The following is a 17696-nucleotide window of genomic DNA, read 5'->3' as shown; positions in this document are numbered from 1 at the left end:
AATGTCCAACAGCAAAATGGATGAGTAAATGGAATAACCAACACAGCAGAAAAATTGAATCAATAGTAAGGAGGACACAACAGACACTGTTGGTGCAGAAACTCGCTGTTCTTTGCGGAAAGAGACCACTTTTTACTCAAGCACTCATACCTACAGCAGGTAGCCCCTCGTCTGTTTTAGAGAATGTCCCTATTACAGGTAATCTGTCTCCTTCTTCATACTGTGACTGGTTTACAGGTGACCACATAACTGGCAAACCTTTGAGTTCAAAAGGAACATATACTGAGAGCGTCTGAGAACAACTTGTTCATTGAAGGAAGACACAGCTAGAAGACTCTTCTGGAATGAAGCTATCTTGCTCAAGTGAGGGAAACCAGACCAAGGCAGGGCCTCTACCCTGTGCCTGGCAGCTTCTGCTAGTTACACTGAACAGGACGCTAACATACAGAACAAACTTGGAAAGCTCCACTATAAATATGGAGGGAGGGTGAAGATAAACAACAGAAATTAAACCCAGCAAAAATAAACAGAAGTGAAATATTAGCATTCAGCATAAACAAAAAGTATTGAGATTTCAAAATCCTGACAATTCATTGAGCTTTTAGGAAAAAATAATAGCTACATATTGATTTATCCTATCAACTTATGTTTCTCCTTTCTTTTCCATAAAGAAAAACCAGATAGGAATAATATAGGTAGATAATTGAAATGTGTGTGTGTGTGTGTGCAAAAATAGGACTGATAGGATGCTTACTTCTGTTCAATTTTTTTATTTGATTTTATGACACAGTTTCATAGGCTCTGGGTTTCCCCCATGCCCTCCCCCCATGTTGGATTCTTCCACATTGTTGCAGTAGTACAGTTTGTACCCAGTCACGATTCCTTCATTGCGAGCATGTACCATGCATAGAGTCCAGTGTCTTACTGTCCAGATAAGTTCAACAGTTTCATTGGGAGACCATCCGTGGTCTGAATGTAGAGCTGGCAGTCAGCTATACAGAGAGGAAAATCCACCATCTGATGATCACTCCCCAAGCGGCAGCAAAGGCTGGAACTGAGCAGATCCGAAGCCAGGAGCCTGGAGCCTCTTCCGGGTCTCCCACATGGGTGCAGGGTCCCAAGGCTTTGGGACATCCTACACTGTTTTCTCAGGCCACAAGCAGGGAGCTGGATGGCAAGCATGGCTGTCGGAATTAGAACTGTTGCCCATATGTGATCCTGGTGTGTGCAAGGCGAGGGACCCTAGCCACTAGGCTGCCAGGCTGGGTCCTTCTGTTCAATTTTAAATGTCAACACAGATATTTATTTAACGATGGGCATTGTAAAGATGCATTGTGAAAGTCAATGTGGGTTTTGAACAAAGCCCTTTTGGTCAGATTTCTCTGGGAAATAACATCTCTGAGGGGTTACATGGATATAATAGACTTCTGTGATGGCTAGTTAAAATGAAGTCAAGGGTCAAAGCTAGGTATTTAAATACTAGCTCCACTAACATTCATAGCGGATTAGTTTATTTAATGAGGCAACACATGCAAAGAGCTAAGCAGAACTAATGGACAATATTTAATGTTTAATGAATGTTATCTGTAATTGTGATTTCATCTACCTAATCTTTTTAATGTTGGGTTAAAGCACAGCCCATGTAGCTTATAGCCTCTGCTTTTATGGAAACAATGCTCAAGCCAACCAAGGTTGGTCAAATAATACTGTATATTTTACCAAGCATAATAACTAGTTTGTGGAATAATTGATTCACCCCCTAAAAGTCATCATGTAAAAACTGGTGAGCATAGCAAGCATTTAAATGTCACTTGAAGTGTTCTGATATACTACCCATTAGGATATATGTTTCTGTCAAGTACTGTGTTACTAACAAATGATGACAATATATGCAATAGCCTGACAAATTACATTTATCATATGTAATTTTCCCAGTGTTTTAATTTTTGAACCACCAGCAAGAGAAGTTGAATACAACTCACCCTGATTTTACTGAGCAAAGCCAACAGCAGAACAAAACAGCTATATAAACTGCCCACACACCACCATATTCCTCTCCACTCAATTTGACCAATGGCTCTGTCCTCAACAGCTAACTGTGCAAATTTCCTCAATATTTAAACCTTTGAGCCTTAGAAACTTAGCAGCCTGAATTCTTCAATATATTTCCTCATCTTTACTCAGCTACCGTAGGATTTAAAACACTATCAAATTTAGGAGAGAGAATAAGAAATTATTCGTCAGCTCAGAAAAAGTCTATTTCAAAAGCAGATGGTAATATAGAAAGCTATGGGTCTTCAATTCTTAAGCGATATCCCATGGCAAACACCATCTCAGTTTGGAGATGTTCTTGAGTCAAGAATGACTTGTGGCTCAAGACTACTCAGCATTTCCCAAGTCAGCATTTGTTCACACACTGAAAGTGTAATGTAAAGTGTAGTGTAAAGTGTAGTGCCAAGGAAGTGGTTTAAATCAATGCAGTACACGAGCCCAATCTTAGCAACAGTATGTACTAAAGCCTTGTGACATCTTGACACATATTCTGCTGCTTTCAGGAAGTTATGAAATAAGCCATACAGTGATTTATTTTTGTAGATACTTAGGGGTTACCATTGTGGCATAATAGATTAAGCATCCATCTGAAATCCTGGTATCTCATATGGTGTCAACTTGTGTTCTGGCTGCTTCACTCTGATCCAACTCCCTGTCAATGTACCTAGGAAAGCAGAAGATGGCCCAAGTCCTTGGGCCCATGTACCAACATGGGAGACTTGGAAGAAGCTCCTAACTCCAATTTTGGCTTGACCCAGTCCTGGCCATTGCAATAGCCATCTGGAGAAAAGCAGCACATTGAAGATTCTCTCTCTCTCTCTCTCTCTCTCTCTCCCTTTCCCTGTTCTTCCCTCCTCTCTCCCCACCTCTCTCTCTCTCTGTTGTGTATGTATGTGTGTCTAATTCTGTCTTTTAAATACATACATCTTACACCAAAAAAAAAATAATTCTTAAAAATCAAGAACAGTATAGGCTTTTGTATAATTTCATGATAACCAATAAATGGGCATTTCCACAAAGAACCAAGTGCTTTATGTATGTTTTCAAATTATTAACTTTTTTAAAACTTAAAGCATGATATATATGTGTTGTTAACCAGCTTTTGATGGAAGGCCAAGATCTTTGAGCATCTAGCTTCTGGTAGAGTTTGAATTACTTTTCTTACATATGTATTGTCTTTAAATGCCTATCTACGATTACATATTAGCAGTTTCTGATTTCTGCTTCCTAAAATAAAATGGAATATTTCCAGGACAGTCTCAATACAAATTCTTTCTAAATATTAACAAGTTATTGTAAATGTTTACAGTTATCTAAAATTTATTTTTGAAGATTTATTAACACTGCCTTTCAAATAAATAAATATTTTTAAAAATTTAATACACTCAAGTCTAATTTTAAGAACTATTTCCAAAACATTTAACATACTTTTCAGATAAACAAATCCTTTCCACTTGCATAATATTTCATTGTTACACAATCATGACAAATGCAAGTGGCATGGACAGGTTAGGAAACAGACAACTGATTCCTAGCCAGAATTACTCAATTGGAATGGGATGAGCAAATTAGAGAGCAGCTTTCTAGCAATGTGTTATGGGTTTCAGAATGTTCTACAAAGGAAATGTAGAATATTAATTAGTTTGTAGGGAATAAAAGGCCAACTAAGTGGAGGGTTATTAAAAAATATGTACTACAGTCACTTACGCTTCTGGCATAACTGAAATTCACAGGCCATGCTCCAGAAGCACTGATATAGAGTCTTTAGCCAGTATATGGCATGGAGTTGAAAGATAATACTAGAGATTATGCAATCCCAAGCCTTTATGTAACAGAGGAATACATTCTAGTCCAAAACTTTTAGGTGACTTGGGGAAGTTTAAACAATTGATAAATAGTGAAACCAGACTGCCTGGAGCCAATGTTGTTACTTCTGAGGGAAATGCTGATTCTTCTGCACTTGATACTGCCTCTCCCACAACAAATCCTTTCCCTTTTCTGGCGAGATCCGTGTCCCAGAAATTCATGCCGACTGCGTGCAATGGCTTTCTCCCCCGTGGCTGCCAGAGAGGCTGGATAATCTGGACTCTCGGGAGATTGAGGATTACAAGACAGAAAGGGATGAGTTTACTTCACTTTCCACCAGTCCCTCCTTATGCCACCACTGTTGAGGCACTAGCCACTGGCTCACCATTTTCTAAATCTTGTCTGTGTCTCTGCATGTTGCCCCTTCACTGAACTATGTTTTATGAAACTCTTCTAAATTTGTCATATATTTCTTGCTGAACCCTCACTGCTAAAACCAGCCATCATTTTGTAATTTTCCAACTATATTTTTCCCTGCTCCTGAAACACTAAATCTTCATTGTTTAAATTTATGCCAGAAATCAAACAGCAACCGATTATTTTTATCTTTTAGAAATTTAATTATGATGTGTCTTAGATTTTTTTTGAGTTTATTATTTTTTGAGATTGGTTCAATTTCTTAAACATATGGATGTATGTATTTATTTCCCTTCAAAAATCAGGAAGTGATCAGTCAGTATTTCTTCACATACATTTATATCCCACACTGTGTATCCTCTCCCTGGAATTCAGAGTACAGATGCTAAAATTTCTGCTACCGCCAAATGCATGCTTCATAATGCTTTTCTTTTCTTTTTCAGTCTATTTCCCTTTAATTGTTCACTTTAGGGGATCTGAATATCTTGATTCTCATTTTTTAAAAAGAAATAAAAGGAAATCTTATTTCAAGTGTATTTCCTGGATATTTTCACATAGCTAGGGCCTTCCTATTTTTCAGATGTACTTTTGCAAGCTGTTCCAAATTTATTTTCTTTATACTACTTTTCATAATCAACCATTGCATTTTGTATATGTTTTAATAATTGCCTATATTTTCTGCTAGAAAAAAATACAAGGTGAGCACAACTTATTCACTACTGTTTTACAGAGAGTAGGCATTCAATAAAGGTTTTTAAAATAAATATATCAAGATGTCTGAAAAGGGACAACTGGAATTGTCCACAATATTCAGACAAGCAAAAGAAAGTTGCGTAGTATATATGCACACAACATGGGGATTTTAAAATGTAGTATCCCTAAAAAATGGAGCCCACTCATAACTCCTTTCTTCAATGTGCCTAGAAGCCTCAACACAATAAATCTTAATTGACATCTAATACACAATTATATATGTAATATATATGTGCTGTATATAATATTACACACACAGCGATACATGCACAAAGCCTGTATCTAATATTATTCACTGTTTTGGTTTTAAGTAGGATATGGCTGCCAAACTCACAAAAGGAGAGTTAAATCCTTCGTAGTAGAAGTATAATCCAAATTTTGCATTTAGGAAGTACACCTAATCATGTCCTTGGGCATGTCATTGGAAGATTGACCCTTAAAGCAGGAGTTGCGCTCAGCCACTCATGTCAACTTGTCAGTTTACCCTGCGATCTTCTCTGCACACACTGTCTTTATCAAGCTCTGGTCCTATCAATGCCAGAACCAATTGCATGGGCTCACCCAATCTTGGATGGGAAACCTCTAAAACTGTGAACTAAAACAAGCTGCCTTCCTTCCTAAGTAGTTTGCTCTAAGTATTTTAGTGTGAAAATGCAAAACAGACAAATATATTCACCTGAATAAGCACCTTGCATTTAATGTTGTTCGCATGGAAATAACGACAACATGCTAGTTTTCACTTGTGCAAAACCATACAAAATGCAAAGTTCCCCAACACAGAGCTTACCATACAAGCCCAAATAAGTTTTGCACACTGAAAATTTTAGGTAATCTACCACAGTCTTCATAGAAAATGCCATTCCTCTTGTCCCTGCAGAAGTTCCATGGAAAGAAAAAAAAGGGGGGGGGGTGGGAGAGACAGAGAGGAGGATGAACCCAAAGTAAAATACGTGTGACTTGATAATATAGAGAAGACTACTTGTATTCTCTAATATTCATTTGTCAGGGCCTCCCATGTTTGAGCTGGCAGAAGTGATGAAGACCAGCAGCAAAAACACTTGGACAAATGTCCTTCTCCTCATTGCCTTCTGGCAGATGTGTCCTGACTATCCTAACAACCAAGAACCAAGTGCCAGGCTTATCTTTGCATCATTTCCCCCACAAAAGCTACACAAGTATAAACACTCCAGAATACAAATTGGTGGCAATCACCACAAAGTGGTTTCAACCAAGGGATGAGTTGGCATATCCCCTCCAAGCTCACTGCAACAAGACACTAAGAAGGGTACAGACATATTCAAGATTCCAGAGATTGCCGTGACTTCTCCAGCAGCAAGAGTAATCTGGGAAAATCTGGAGCTTTCTTACAAGCTTCAGTGTGAGAGGAATGGAAGCTTTGGGAAATAACAAAGAAGAAAAACATGGACCCTTAAGGGCATTGGAGAGAACCACCCAGCAAGGGCAAGACAGCCTTCTTCTGCTTCTGTCAGTTGCAATATGATTCTGAAAAGTGGTATGAATTGTGTTTGAACCAGCCAAGACAGTTTGAAGCCTTTTTATTTCTTATTGCACCTGGAAGAAGAAAACATAGTTCTTTTCTTGGGAAACATCTATGGTCTGAAATACAGTGGTCTCTAACGTTCATGAGGCTCTTGTTGAGAAAGGGTTGGGCCGAGGTTGCTGCCAGTGCTAAAAGAATCTTGGGATGTGGTGAGAATCCTCTAAGAAGCCTTCCCAAGGAGCGTTCAGAGACATGAGACTGAGGTGGCCCTCAGTTCTAGACTCACGGCTTCTGAGAGAAAGTGAGCTAATAAGGCAAAACCCCAGCTCTTGCTTACATCTTTCTGTCTCTCACTGCCCCGCGTTCTCCAAGTTATGGCCCTTTTGCCTAATGTGAAGACTGAAGCCAGAGGCTGGAAGAACTCCCTGTTGACACTCTGAACTCATTCAGCTGGCATCAGTCATGAGAAAACTCCAGGTTTATGAATCTCCTTGTTCGAAAAATTTTATACTCCCCTTACTCCTGTCAGACCTGAGACATGCTTTTCTTCCAGTCCTCCTGATCACCCAGCAAAGCACAAGGCATAGGGCAAGCATTTAACACATTCAGAGCCCACTACTGTGTCCTTTAGGGAAACTCTCAATCTCTCTACCTGACAACAATCACAATGATGAAATTCCATGTCCCACATCACAGTGTGTTCAGAACATGGAAGATTATGAATAAGCACTAGTTGGATCCGTGGACTGCGGCATATTCTGTTTATATCTAGGGTGTCTTGGTAAGATTGGCAAGAGCAAGATTTTTTAAATGTAATGTATTTTTATTCTAACAGACAAAAAATCATCTTGCCCTCCATAAGAATTTGCTGCAACATTTAAGCAGTTAGGACACTGATAGTCCATATTGCACATCTAAGTGCTTGGGTTTAAATGCCAGCTACTCCAATTCTGATCCAGCTTTCTATTAATGCAGACCCTGGAAGGCAACAGATGATGTTTCTTTTTTTTTTTTATTCATTGATTACATTGTATTATGTGATACAGTTTCGTTGGAATGGGGAATCACCCCACAATGATGTTTCAAATACATGGATAATTGCCATGCAGGTGGAAGGCCCAGTTTGGGTTCTAGGTATCTGGCTTTGACCTGGCGCAACCCTGGCTGTATCAGGCCTTTGGGGCATGAATCAGTCAATATAACATCCCTCTCCGTCTGTTATTTTCTGACTGCCTCTAAAAAAAAAAGAAAGGGCCCAGTGCAATTGCTCAATTAGTTAATACTCCCCTTGCATGTGCCAGGATCCCAAATGGATGCCAGTTCATGTCCTGGGTGCTCCACTTCCCATCCAGCTTCCTGCTTATGACCTAGGAAGCAAGTGGAGGATGGCCCAAAGCCTTGGGACCCAGCACCCATGTGAGAGACTCAGACGAAGCTCCTGGCTCCTGGCTTCAGATCAGCTCAGCTCTGGCTGTTGCGGCCATTTGGGGAATGAACCAGAGGATGGAAACAAATCTCTGTCTTTCCTCTCTGTAAATTACCCTTCCAATAAAAAAAAACATATATTTAATAAATAAATAAAAGGGAAATAAGTAAAGCAGAAACTCAAATCTCAGTGTATTTGGTTTAGTATCTTTTTAGAATTTTATTAGTTACACACAGGAACACATTTCATGTACTTCATATGCACAATTTTAAGAGCATAAAGGTACTTTCCACCATCCTCCCTCCCTCGCTCACTCTCACTCTTCTTTCCTTTTTTATTTTTTAAAAATTTTACAGTAACACACTTTCAATTTACTTTATAACCACAAGTTTAACATGTCAGTAAATAAGAATTTTCAACAAGTAGTAAGTAGGGTCTCTCTTGTTAGGCCTTCCTTAGTCTTTGATTAGTCTTTGATTAGTCTTTGATTAGTCTCTGATTTCCCTGGATGCCCTTAATGTTGTAAAACTGATGCTGCCTATTAATGGACAATTAATATGGAGCAGGTACTATTCCCAGAACTTTATAATGTGATGTGTTAACTCTAGGAATCAGATATATGCTTCTTCACATTGTAATGGAGGAAAACTAAAATTCACAGAGGTTAAGTTCACACAACCAAGTCTAGGTTTGACTCAGAATTCAAATCCAAAAATCCTAACCCCAACCTAGACACTTCCATCCACAGTACGCCTTACTCATTCCTGTTCCTTCCCTTCCTTTCCAGGCCACAAGAATTCCCAGCTGCTCTCCTTTCTACGGCCATTGAATTTCACTCTTTCAAGTTTCAGTCTCACATCTCAAATTATTTTTCTTCTTTTGATCATTTCATTCATGTCCAGAGATTCCTTATCACTTCCTGGTTGACCTGGTGATGCTTTTCTCCATAGAGACTTTTATTCTATATCACAAAGACAGGCTCCTTACACACACACACAGCTATGTCTGTGTCTGTTCAGGTCCATTAAAGAAAGTCATCCAAGTCCTCAACTGAGAAAAAAAATAGAGTTGGCTTTAAGAAATTCCATTTGTTTTTCTCTTCCTGCACTTAGATTTTGTTCATTCAAAGCAAACATGGCAAATTCATAAGGCTCGTTCTTTCAACTAACTGTAGATTTATTGATTTTAACCAATGGGTAAGTGTGCTTTAAGAGGTATGTTTCCCTGTCTGTGGGAGACAGGACCCAGTTACCAACCTAGCCAGCTGAGACTCTGAAAAATGCCTTCTTCAACTATTGTCATAACGAGCTTGGCAGTGGGTCTCATGATCACAGATAACAAAAGCTCAAGGCTGGCGCTTCACTAGTGAGTAATATGAGTCAAACTTGTCCAAAATCTCCAACTGTGTGTGCATGAATGAATGCGCCGTGTGAGTGTGTGTCTGTGTGTCATCAGTATTAGCCCTTTTATCCATCATTCTGGCTGCGTACCATAGTTATCCTGCCATTCATTTACAAATAAGGCAAGATTATAAGTAAGTCTGAGATTGGTTACTACCATCGAAAATCTGGGCTGTAGGTCCATTTGCTTTGGCTGTTTAATAAACCATTCCCAAATAAAACTGTAAAGATGGCAAAAAGGAGATGATTTCTCATGGCTCAGTAGTTAAGGCAATTGCGCTCTGAGTTTACACAGATCAAGCTGAATACTTAAGGACAACCACATTCACATGTTTAAAACTGGCACACTTACTGGTCTAGACAGGACCTCATTCACGTGTCAGCTGTCAGCTGGAATGATGTTTCCACGTTTTTGACCATCCAGAAGATTATCGGGGCTCAATCATGGAATAATGGAAGGGTTCCCAGCAGTGAGAGAGCATGCCCAATGCACAAGCACTGGTAAATTGTCTATCCATGTCCTATTTTCTAATGTCCTATTGAGCAAAATAAGTCAAGTCGCCAAGCAGAGATTCAAGAAGTGGAGAAATACTGTTTGGAAAATTAATTGTGAAACCATTTTAAAAGTAAGAAGAGGTGTAGTTCTATCTAATATCATCGATGGGTCTCACATTGAATTAAGCATAGAATCCAACATTCCTCTTGGTGACTCAGAGAGCTCCTTATACTCTGGATCCTCCCTGCCTTTTCATCAAGTTCATACCATTCTTTCCTTTATTCTGCGACCACTGTCCTCTTCATTCTAAACATGGGTGAACTTAAGGTTGAATATCAACTCCTCAGAGAGTTCTTTCTTGAGCTTAATAAATTAAATAGCACCAATCCCTGGTTGATTATGGATCACTATTTCATAAACTATTTTTTCTTCAACTCCCTTTTCTTCATCCTTTTTCCATTTACATAGATTTAATTTATCTTACCACTTTTTATTTCTGTCCACTATTTTACAATCAAGTTGCCCAGTGAATAAATCCACACATTTTTGTAGTTATTATTTTGTTCCTTAATGTACAGTTTCATCATCAGAATCATTGCAGTAACCAGATGAAAACATCTGCTTAAAAATAATTATAAAGTTGAAAAATTCCTTCCTTAGCATTATTTCTGTATTTATTAACATAGCAGGATTTGCAAAGTTTTTCATCTTTTTAAAAAATTTTCTTTACCTAGATTTTTCAAAGATTCTTTACTTATTTTGAAAGTCAATACATAGAAAAAGGGAAATATTCTTCTATCACTGATGTAACAAGTTCTTTTAATACTAATATACATAAGAAAAATCTATTTTTTTAAAGTGTCCATCTATATGAGTTTCATTAAGCAGATTTTTACCCATTATCACAGAGTAGTTAAGTTTCTATCACCTCAGTGAAGTTTCCCCAAATATTCTTCAAAAACTGAAGTAATTTAAATGCTCTTCAACTAATAAATGAATAAACTTTGGTTAAATCCATACAATGGGATGTTACTCAAAAACAACAGGAATGAACCACTAATATCCAATAAGGATGATTTCAAACATATTATGTCATATGAAAGAGGATAGATAGATGTCCCATGTCACATGTTTGCATTCATGTAACATCATGGAAAAGGCAAAATAAATAAAAAGATAAAACAAATGGGCAGATGTCACAGTGATGTTGGGGAGGAACTGATTGAGAAGGGACCTGGGAGAACTCATTTCCCTCTTTTCTTAGAGGTTTTATCAGAATCTGTAATGATCTTGTCTGTTGAAACTTTTCAGCAGACTGAAACTAAGTCTGAAATTAACAACAATGGTATAAATCAAAATCCAATCATACTGTATGACAACAAAACTTTAATTTTGTATCATTTTGTCAGTTGTGTGTGGGGGTGATTCAGTAGGGTCCATCAAAGGGAACCATGTAAATAAATTAAGACATACCATAAAATCTATTAGTCAAGTTGTAAGAAAAAAAATGGATGAGGAAATTATCATTGTGCTGATCTGGAAAGTTCCAAAATATTTGAAGTGAGGACAGCAAATTACAGAACATAGCCATCCACCTGCACATGGATATTTACTCATAACACATGCTTTCATTTGCTTAGAGAAAGTGTTGAAGGATTTTTAAGGAAGCATTAAAATTATTTTTTATGGAAAAAAAGGTTCCAGGGCAAATTGAAACAGGGGTAGGAATAAGAGAGTTCGCTAATACTAACCCCACCCACGAAGTTTTCAACCTTTTTTTTCAATCAAAAAAGTGTGAGGATATATCTCAATATGATTCTTAAATGATGCCACTAAAATTACATGTGCCAAGACTCTCATAAATTCAACAGATCATTTCAGCAGGCAACAAACCTTGTCATTATATAAATGCAAATAAATATATCAAAAATTGCATTCTAAAGTAACACATTATCTAAATAAAAAGGTAGCAGTTATCTGCTCTATCAATTGCTTTAAAAAACCATTTTCTCTTAGATAGTAAATTGGACCTATAAATTCATTAGCCATTTTGGATTAATGAGAAGTTGATAGGTAGTACAGGATTATCATAAAAGGCTAACCGGCCAATATTCTGTAGAATGCAACTAACATGATCATACTTCATTTGGGGTTGATACAACATGACACTCTCCTGTTTGCCCCCATCAATCTATAGTGGGAAATCATCCTTATATTTATACCTCCCTTCACACAGGCACACAGATACACACGCTTTGAAAAATTTTAATGCAGTTGACGATCAAGTGACCCACTCTCCCTGCCTGAGGAACATCACAAGTCAACTAGTATGCTCTCTCCTCCCAAATACTCTAACTGCAAGAGGAAATCTAAGACCCAAGCCTAGACCATCAACATCATCAAGTAAAATGTGGAGGAAGTTAAGACACAGAGCTGTGGGTCCAGCATGACTGTTCACCTTGCAAGTGCCAGGATCCTGTATGGGTGCACCAGTTTGTATCCCAACTGCTCCACTTTCCTTCCAGCTACCTGCTTGTGAACTGGGAAAGCAATAGAGGGCAGCCCAAAGCCTCGGGACCTTGCACCCATTTGGGAGACCTGGAAGAAGCTGCTGATTCCTGACTTCAGATCGGCTCAGCTCCAACCATTGGAGCCACTTGTGAAGTGAACCAACAGATGGAAGATCTTTCTGTCTCTCCTTCTCTCTGTAAACCTGATTTTCCAATAAAAATAAATAAAATTTTAAAAGGACACAGAGCTAAAAAGAGTTTCTTTATTTCTGATAGGACAAGTTCTAAGAATCATATTTATCTATAGCCACCACAGCGTAGTGCTGCCATGCTTTCTAAAACGGAACCAACATGAGAATATTGCCAACAGTAAAAGATAAATGAGAATAATTTTACCAGGGAATCCCAGGAACAGCTAGTTGTACTTCATGGATCTAGCAACTTCCTAAGCTAACACCTTCCTCTTTTGTTGCTATTTTGGAATGTAACTCAAGTATTTTTCAATGAAGTCTTAATGAGTTTTACCCGTATATAGTCAAGAAATTTTTTTTTTTTGAAACTCTGGCTTTCATGGGATTATTTCATCATTTACCTGGAAAATGTAGAAAATTTATACTATTAAGTTTATGAGATTCACAGAAATTCTTCATATGATTAATGAATCTGGAGCAGGGCAAAGCAGTTCTTTCAGAATGAGCGCTGGGCTATAATAGAAGAGAAAATACACAAAATAAAATTAGTTTATAGTTGCAAAAGTAATCCATGTTACCCACCACCCTACCCTAAGTTATTGCCATTGTAGAGGTATTTTTTTTATTAATTATTTTACATTATGTGACAGTTTCATAGGCTCTGGGAATCCCCCCACCCCTGCCCTTCCCCCTTCCCTCCCCCCTGGTGGATTACTCCACCTTGATGCAGTATTACAGTTCAAATTCAATCAAGATTCTTTCCTTGCAAACATATATCAAACATAGAGTCCAGCTACTTATTGTCCAGATGGGTTGAACAGTTTCTTGGGGAGACCATTTCTGGTCTGAAGTTAGAGCTGGTAGAATATCATCACAGTCAATTAAGAGTCCCAATATAACATCAACAGCAATTTGCAATATTATGGAATTGACATGGTTTTGAGTAACCAGTATGTTAAAAAAAAAAAAAAGAAGCAAGTCCTAACCACAACCTATGATTAGCTCATTGACATTTCAATTTTAGTTTATATACAGGATCTGCTGCTATATAACTTAAAATGGCTTTAAGGTACCATTCAGCTGTCTCGTGTCTATTTCATTTTAGTATTTAGCCATTTGTTGTGTTGAAGTATAATTTTGCTGATCTTGGCAGATTTTAGGATAATCTAGACTGGCTTGTAACTCTAACAAGATATTTGTCGACATTTAAGGTGCAGAACATTTTTTTGCGGGGGGGGGGTGTGCAGGAAAATCCTCAACACCATGGTGAGGAGTAACTAATCTTTGTGTCCCACCCAGCGAGGCATGAGCCAATCCACGCCAGCTCTTTCCTGTCAGATTTCAAGCTCTGTAGAGGTATTTTTGCCTCTCATTTCTTTAAATAAAACAATCCTGAAAATAATTGCAATTAATTCTCTCTCTCCAGATGTGTGTACATATACACAATATGTATATACATATCTATGCATGTGTGTATATCCATATATACTTATATATGTGTATATATGCATACAAATAAAAGCTAATTAGTTTATTTTTACGTGCACTTAATTTTTTTAATTTGGTTACACTATGGACCACTCATTGTTCTATGCACTAAGGATGCAACACTTGAAGTATCTTCCCTTATGAACTGACATTTTAGTGAGTGGGTGGCAGAAAAACCAACAAATATATCTGTGATATAAGGTGGTGCCTTTTCTCTGCTGAGATGAAAACTAAGACAAGATTAAAGGGAATAGGAGAGTACTAAGAGTCGTAGACTAACTCATGTACAGAAATAAGTGAAATCTCAGATAGGGTGACATCAGAACAAAGACTCACAAGCAGATAGGATGTAGCCATGTGATACCAATGGTTGTTCTAAGTGTAAGAACAATCAATGTTGTCAGAAGAGACAGAATGGAGGGCCTGGGTAAAAAGGGAAAGGAAGGCCCTCAACTCAAACTTTGTTATCTTAAAATAAACAGAAATGAGAAGTGAAAGATCTACAGATACAACATAAAGCCATACATAGTGAGTGTGTGATTTTCTTTTAAGTAAAAATAACTCATACGTGTATAATCATTGCATAATTTTTATTATATGAATTTAGCTCACTTGGATGTTGTATATTGTTGTAAGGATAGCACTATTGAGAGATTATTAATACCATGTGATCCAGCTAACATTAACTTATTGAGTCCATAAGCAGCCAATCCAGGGGCCAGTGCAGTGACATACTGAGTTAAGAATCTGCCTGTGGGGCCCAGTGCAGACCCTAGTGGCTAAAGTCCTCACCTTAAACGCACTGGGATCCCATATGGGTGCTGGTTCATGTTGCTGACACCCTGCTTCCCATTCAGCTCCCTGCTTGTAGCCTAGGAAGCAATAGAAGACATCCCAAAGCCTTGGGACCCTGCACCTACATGGGAGACCTGGAAGAAGCTCTTAGGCTCCTGGCTTAGAATCAGCTCAGTTTAGTTCCAACCATTGTGACCACTTGGGGAGTGAACCAACATATGTAAGATAATTCTCTGTCTTCCCTACTCTCTGTGAATCTGACTTTTCAATAAAAAATAAAGAAATTTTTAAAAAAGAATTTATAAACAAACAAACAAAAAAGAATCTGCTTGTGGCCACAAGTTCCCATTGGGTGCAGATTTGAGTCCTGGCTATTCCACTTCAGATTCAGCTCACTGTTTGTGACCTGGGAAAGCAGCAGAAGCTATCTCAAGTCCTTAGGCCCTTGTACCCATGAGAGTTGAGAAAAGCTCCTGGTGCATGGCTTCTAGCTCCTATCTCTAAACCTGCCCAACTTTGGCCATTTCAGCCATTTGGGGAGTAAACCAGCGGATGGAAGATCTATCCTTCCTTCTCTCCCCATAACGCTTCCTTTTTGTAAGTACAAATAAATTATAAAAATAATAGTAAGTCAAATTATCCGTGCATGAAGGATAGGATCCTACTTAAATGGTGAAGTATATACATCCCATAATAATTCACACAGCCATATTGTGAACCCACCCCACCTATTCCCTGAGCAAAGGATTTGTGGCTTAAATTTGAAACTCTGAGTGAAGACACATTGTGAGGGACAGTGTTGTAGTGCAATGGATCAAGACACCATTTGCAACGCCAGCATTTCCATTTCTGTGTTTCTGGTTCAGCTTCCTGCTAATGTGTCTGGGGAGATAGTGGGAAATGGCCCATGGACTTGGGCCCTTGTTACTCATGTGGGAGATCTGAATGGAATTCCTGGCTCCTGGTTCAGCCTGGCCTAGCTCAGGCTGTTACGGACATTTGGGGAGTCAACCAGCAGACAGAAACTTTCTTTCTCTCTCTCTCTCTCTCTGTCTCTCTCTCTCTCTCTCTGTCTCTCTCTCTCTCTGTTTTTCTCTTTCATTCTCTGTCATTCTGCAAGAGAGTGGTGACACTAAGAGAGACCTGGAGAAAAAGCTATGTATTTTCTTGGTTAGCACCCCTGCCCATCTGAAGAATAGCTATGCATGGACAACCTCAGACTGGAACCTGCAGAATTGTGAGCTCCTCTCCACTGCTATCAGCACAAGCTGGGACAACTTCTTGACATGCCCCATTGTTCAATTTCTACCTTTGCCAGCTGGGGCTAATGATACTGCTCAACCTTCCCCATTTGGAAGATGAAAATCTTATAACCAAGCTATAGAAGTAGTAAGCATTGGAAACATGTCTCCAATCACTCCACTCACTCCTATTCCAAGGCCCAACATTCTTAGTCTCACACTACACAATGTACCTTAGTGTCACCAAAATGACTAACAGGTGTCAGAACCAGACATGCAAAGTAATGGAAAGGTTTCTCAGTGTTCCTCCCTCACTTCCATCCACAAATATTCATGCCTGAATCCTGTCAATCCCACCCTCTTGAAGACTCCAAGGCCCGTTCCCTCATTTGCAGTTGTCTGCCAACCATTAGTTTCTCCATGCACAGACCTGGTAGAACTTCATCTTTTCTTTCACATTCTCTTTTTAAAGCCAAGGCCTCAACATGGCACACATCAAATAAGTGACAGGAAAGAGCTGGGCAGATGTGCCAGCATCAGAAGGCAGGAGATACACAGAGAAAGGACCAGAAATCTATCCTTTCACAAACATTTTACCTTCTTAACAGTGCCCAATAATTTCCCAACATTTAAACATTGCATGAAAATTATCAGGATAACAAATCAAAATGCAAATGTTGACTCAAAATATCTCGAGTGGAGCTCAGGGATGTGTGCCACTGACCATCACCCGGGATGACCAACACAATTGATAACAAGCTGCTTGTGACCTCAAGTGTGGCCCCAAGACCAGTAACACATGGCCTGGGAGTCTGTTGGATATGGGGATTTCTCTGACCCTACCAATTGAATTTTAACAAGACTCCAAGCTGATTCTAGACATGTGCTTAAGGAGTGACCCACAGTTTATTTTGAATAGAAAATCAGTCTGCAGCGTGAGTGTGATCACCATCCATCATTTATTTATCTCTCTTTTCCTTATTTCATAGGTCTCTCCTCTATGATGCAAGTATGAGAGACTAGGGAAACTGAGACCAAAATGCTAATACAGTGACTCCCATATTATCCATCTTGGTCACCCCAACACCTAGCATGATTCCTGCTACATGTATGTGGCATCATATCGAATAGAATTTACTTGTTTTAAGACATATCTGGAAACACAGCAATGAATTCAGAAGTGCGCCTTTCATCAAGGTATGATTGAACTGGAGTGAAATTGAATAAATGGGAAAATTATTCCACCTGCCATGAGTCTGGTAGCGTTTCCACCTTAAAAAAGCGAAAGTTTCATCGTTCCTGTGTGCAAAGACCTTGTTGCTTCCAATTGTTCCACTAAAGTCAAACTCACGCTCTATATATTAAAGCACAACCCACCCACCCCCAACCTTTTTCTTTCTTTTTTGAGAAGAGCAAACTTTCACCACAAAGATACAAGAACAGTAAATATTGATCCTCTTGATAGATGGTGGCCCTCACGCAACAGGCCGCTCAAGCATCTGCTCATTCCCGCCCGTCCTCCCCATTGTCAGGCAATAATGCCAAGTGGGCTCATGTGCTATCGGCTGCAGATTGCAAATATTTAAAGGAAATAAATTTTCTCTGAATGAAAAGCACCTT

General features: G+C 38.7%; 1 protein-coding gene across 5 annotated transcripts in view; it reads right to left on the bottom strand.

Annotated features, from left to right (window-relative positions):
* C15H12orf42 (chromosome 15 C12orf42 homolog) overlaps window positions 1-17696 on the bottom strand; it is a 114137-nt gene that overhangs the window by 29940 nt on the left and 66501 nt on the right. For 4 of the 5 annotated variants that reach the window (XM_058673461.1, XM_058673462.1, XM_012928235.2 and 1 more), the window contains one exon: window positions 12954-13065. The exons of the other annotated variant lie outside the window; for it this stretch is intronic. In XM_058673461.1, coding sequence (XP_058529444.1) covers window positions 12954-13065 — 112 coding nt within the window. The remainder of the gene's footprint in view (window positions 1-12953; window positions 13066-17696) is intronic. 5 annotated transcript variants of the gene reach the window in all.

Source organism: Ochotona princeps, chromosome 15 (genome assembly GCF_030435755.1).
Source record: "Ochotona princeps isolate mOchPri1 chromosome 15, mOchPri1.hap1, whole genome shotgun sequence".
Taxonomy (NCBI): Eukaryota; Metazoa; Chordata; class Mammalia; order Lagomorpha; family Ochotonidae; genus Ochotona; species Ochotona princeps.
Note: the sequence above shows the minus strand (reverse complement) of the source record. Positions and strands in the feature narration are given on the sequence as shown.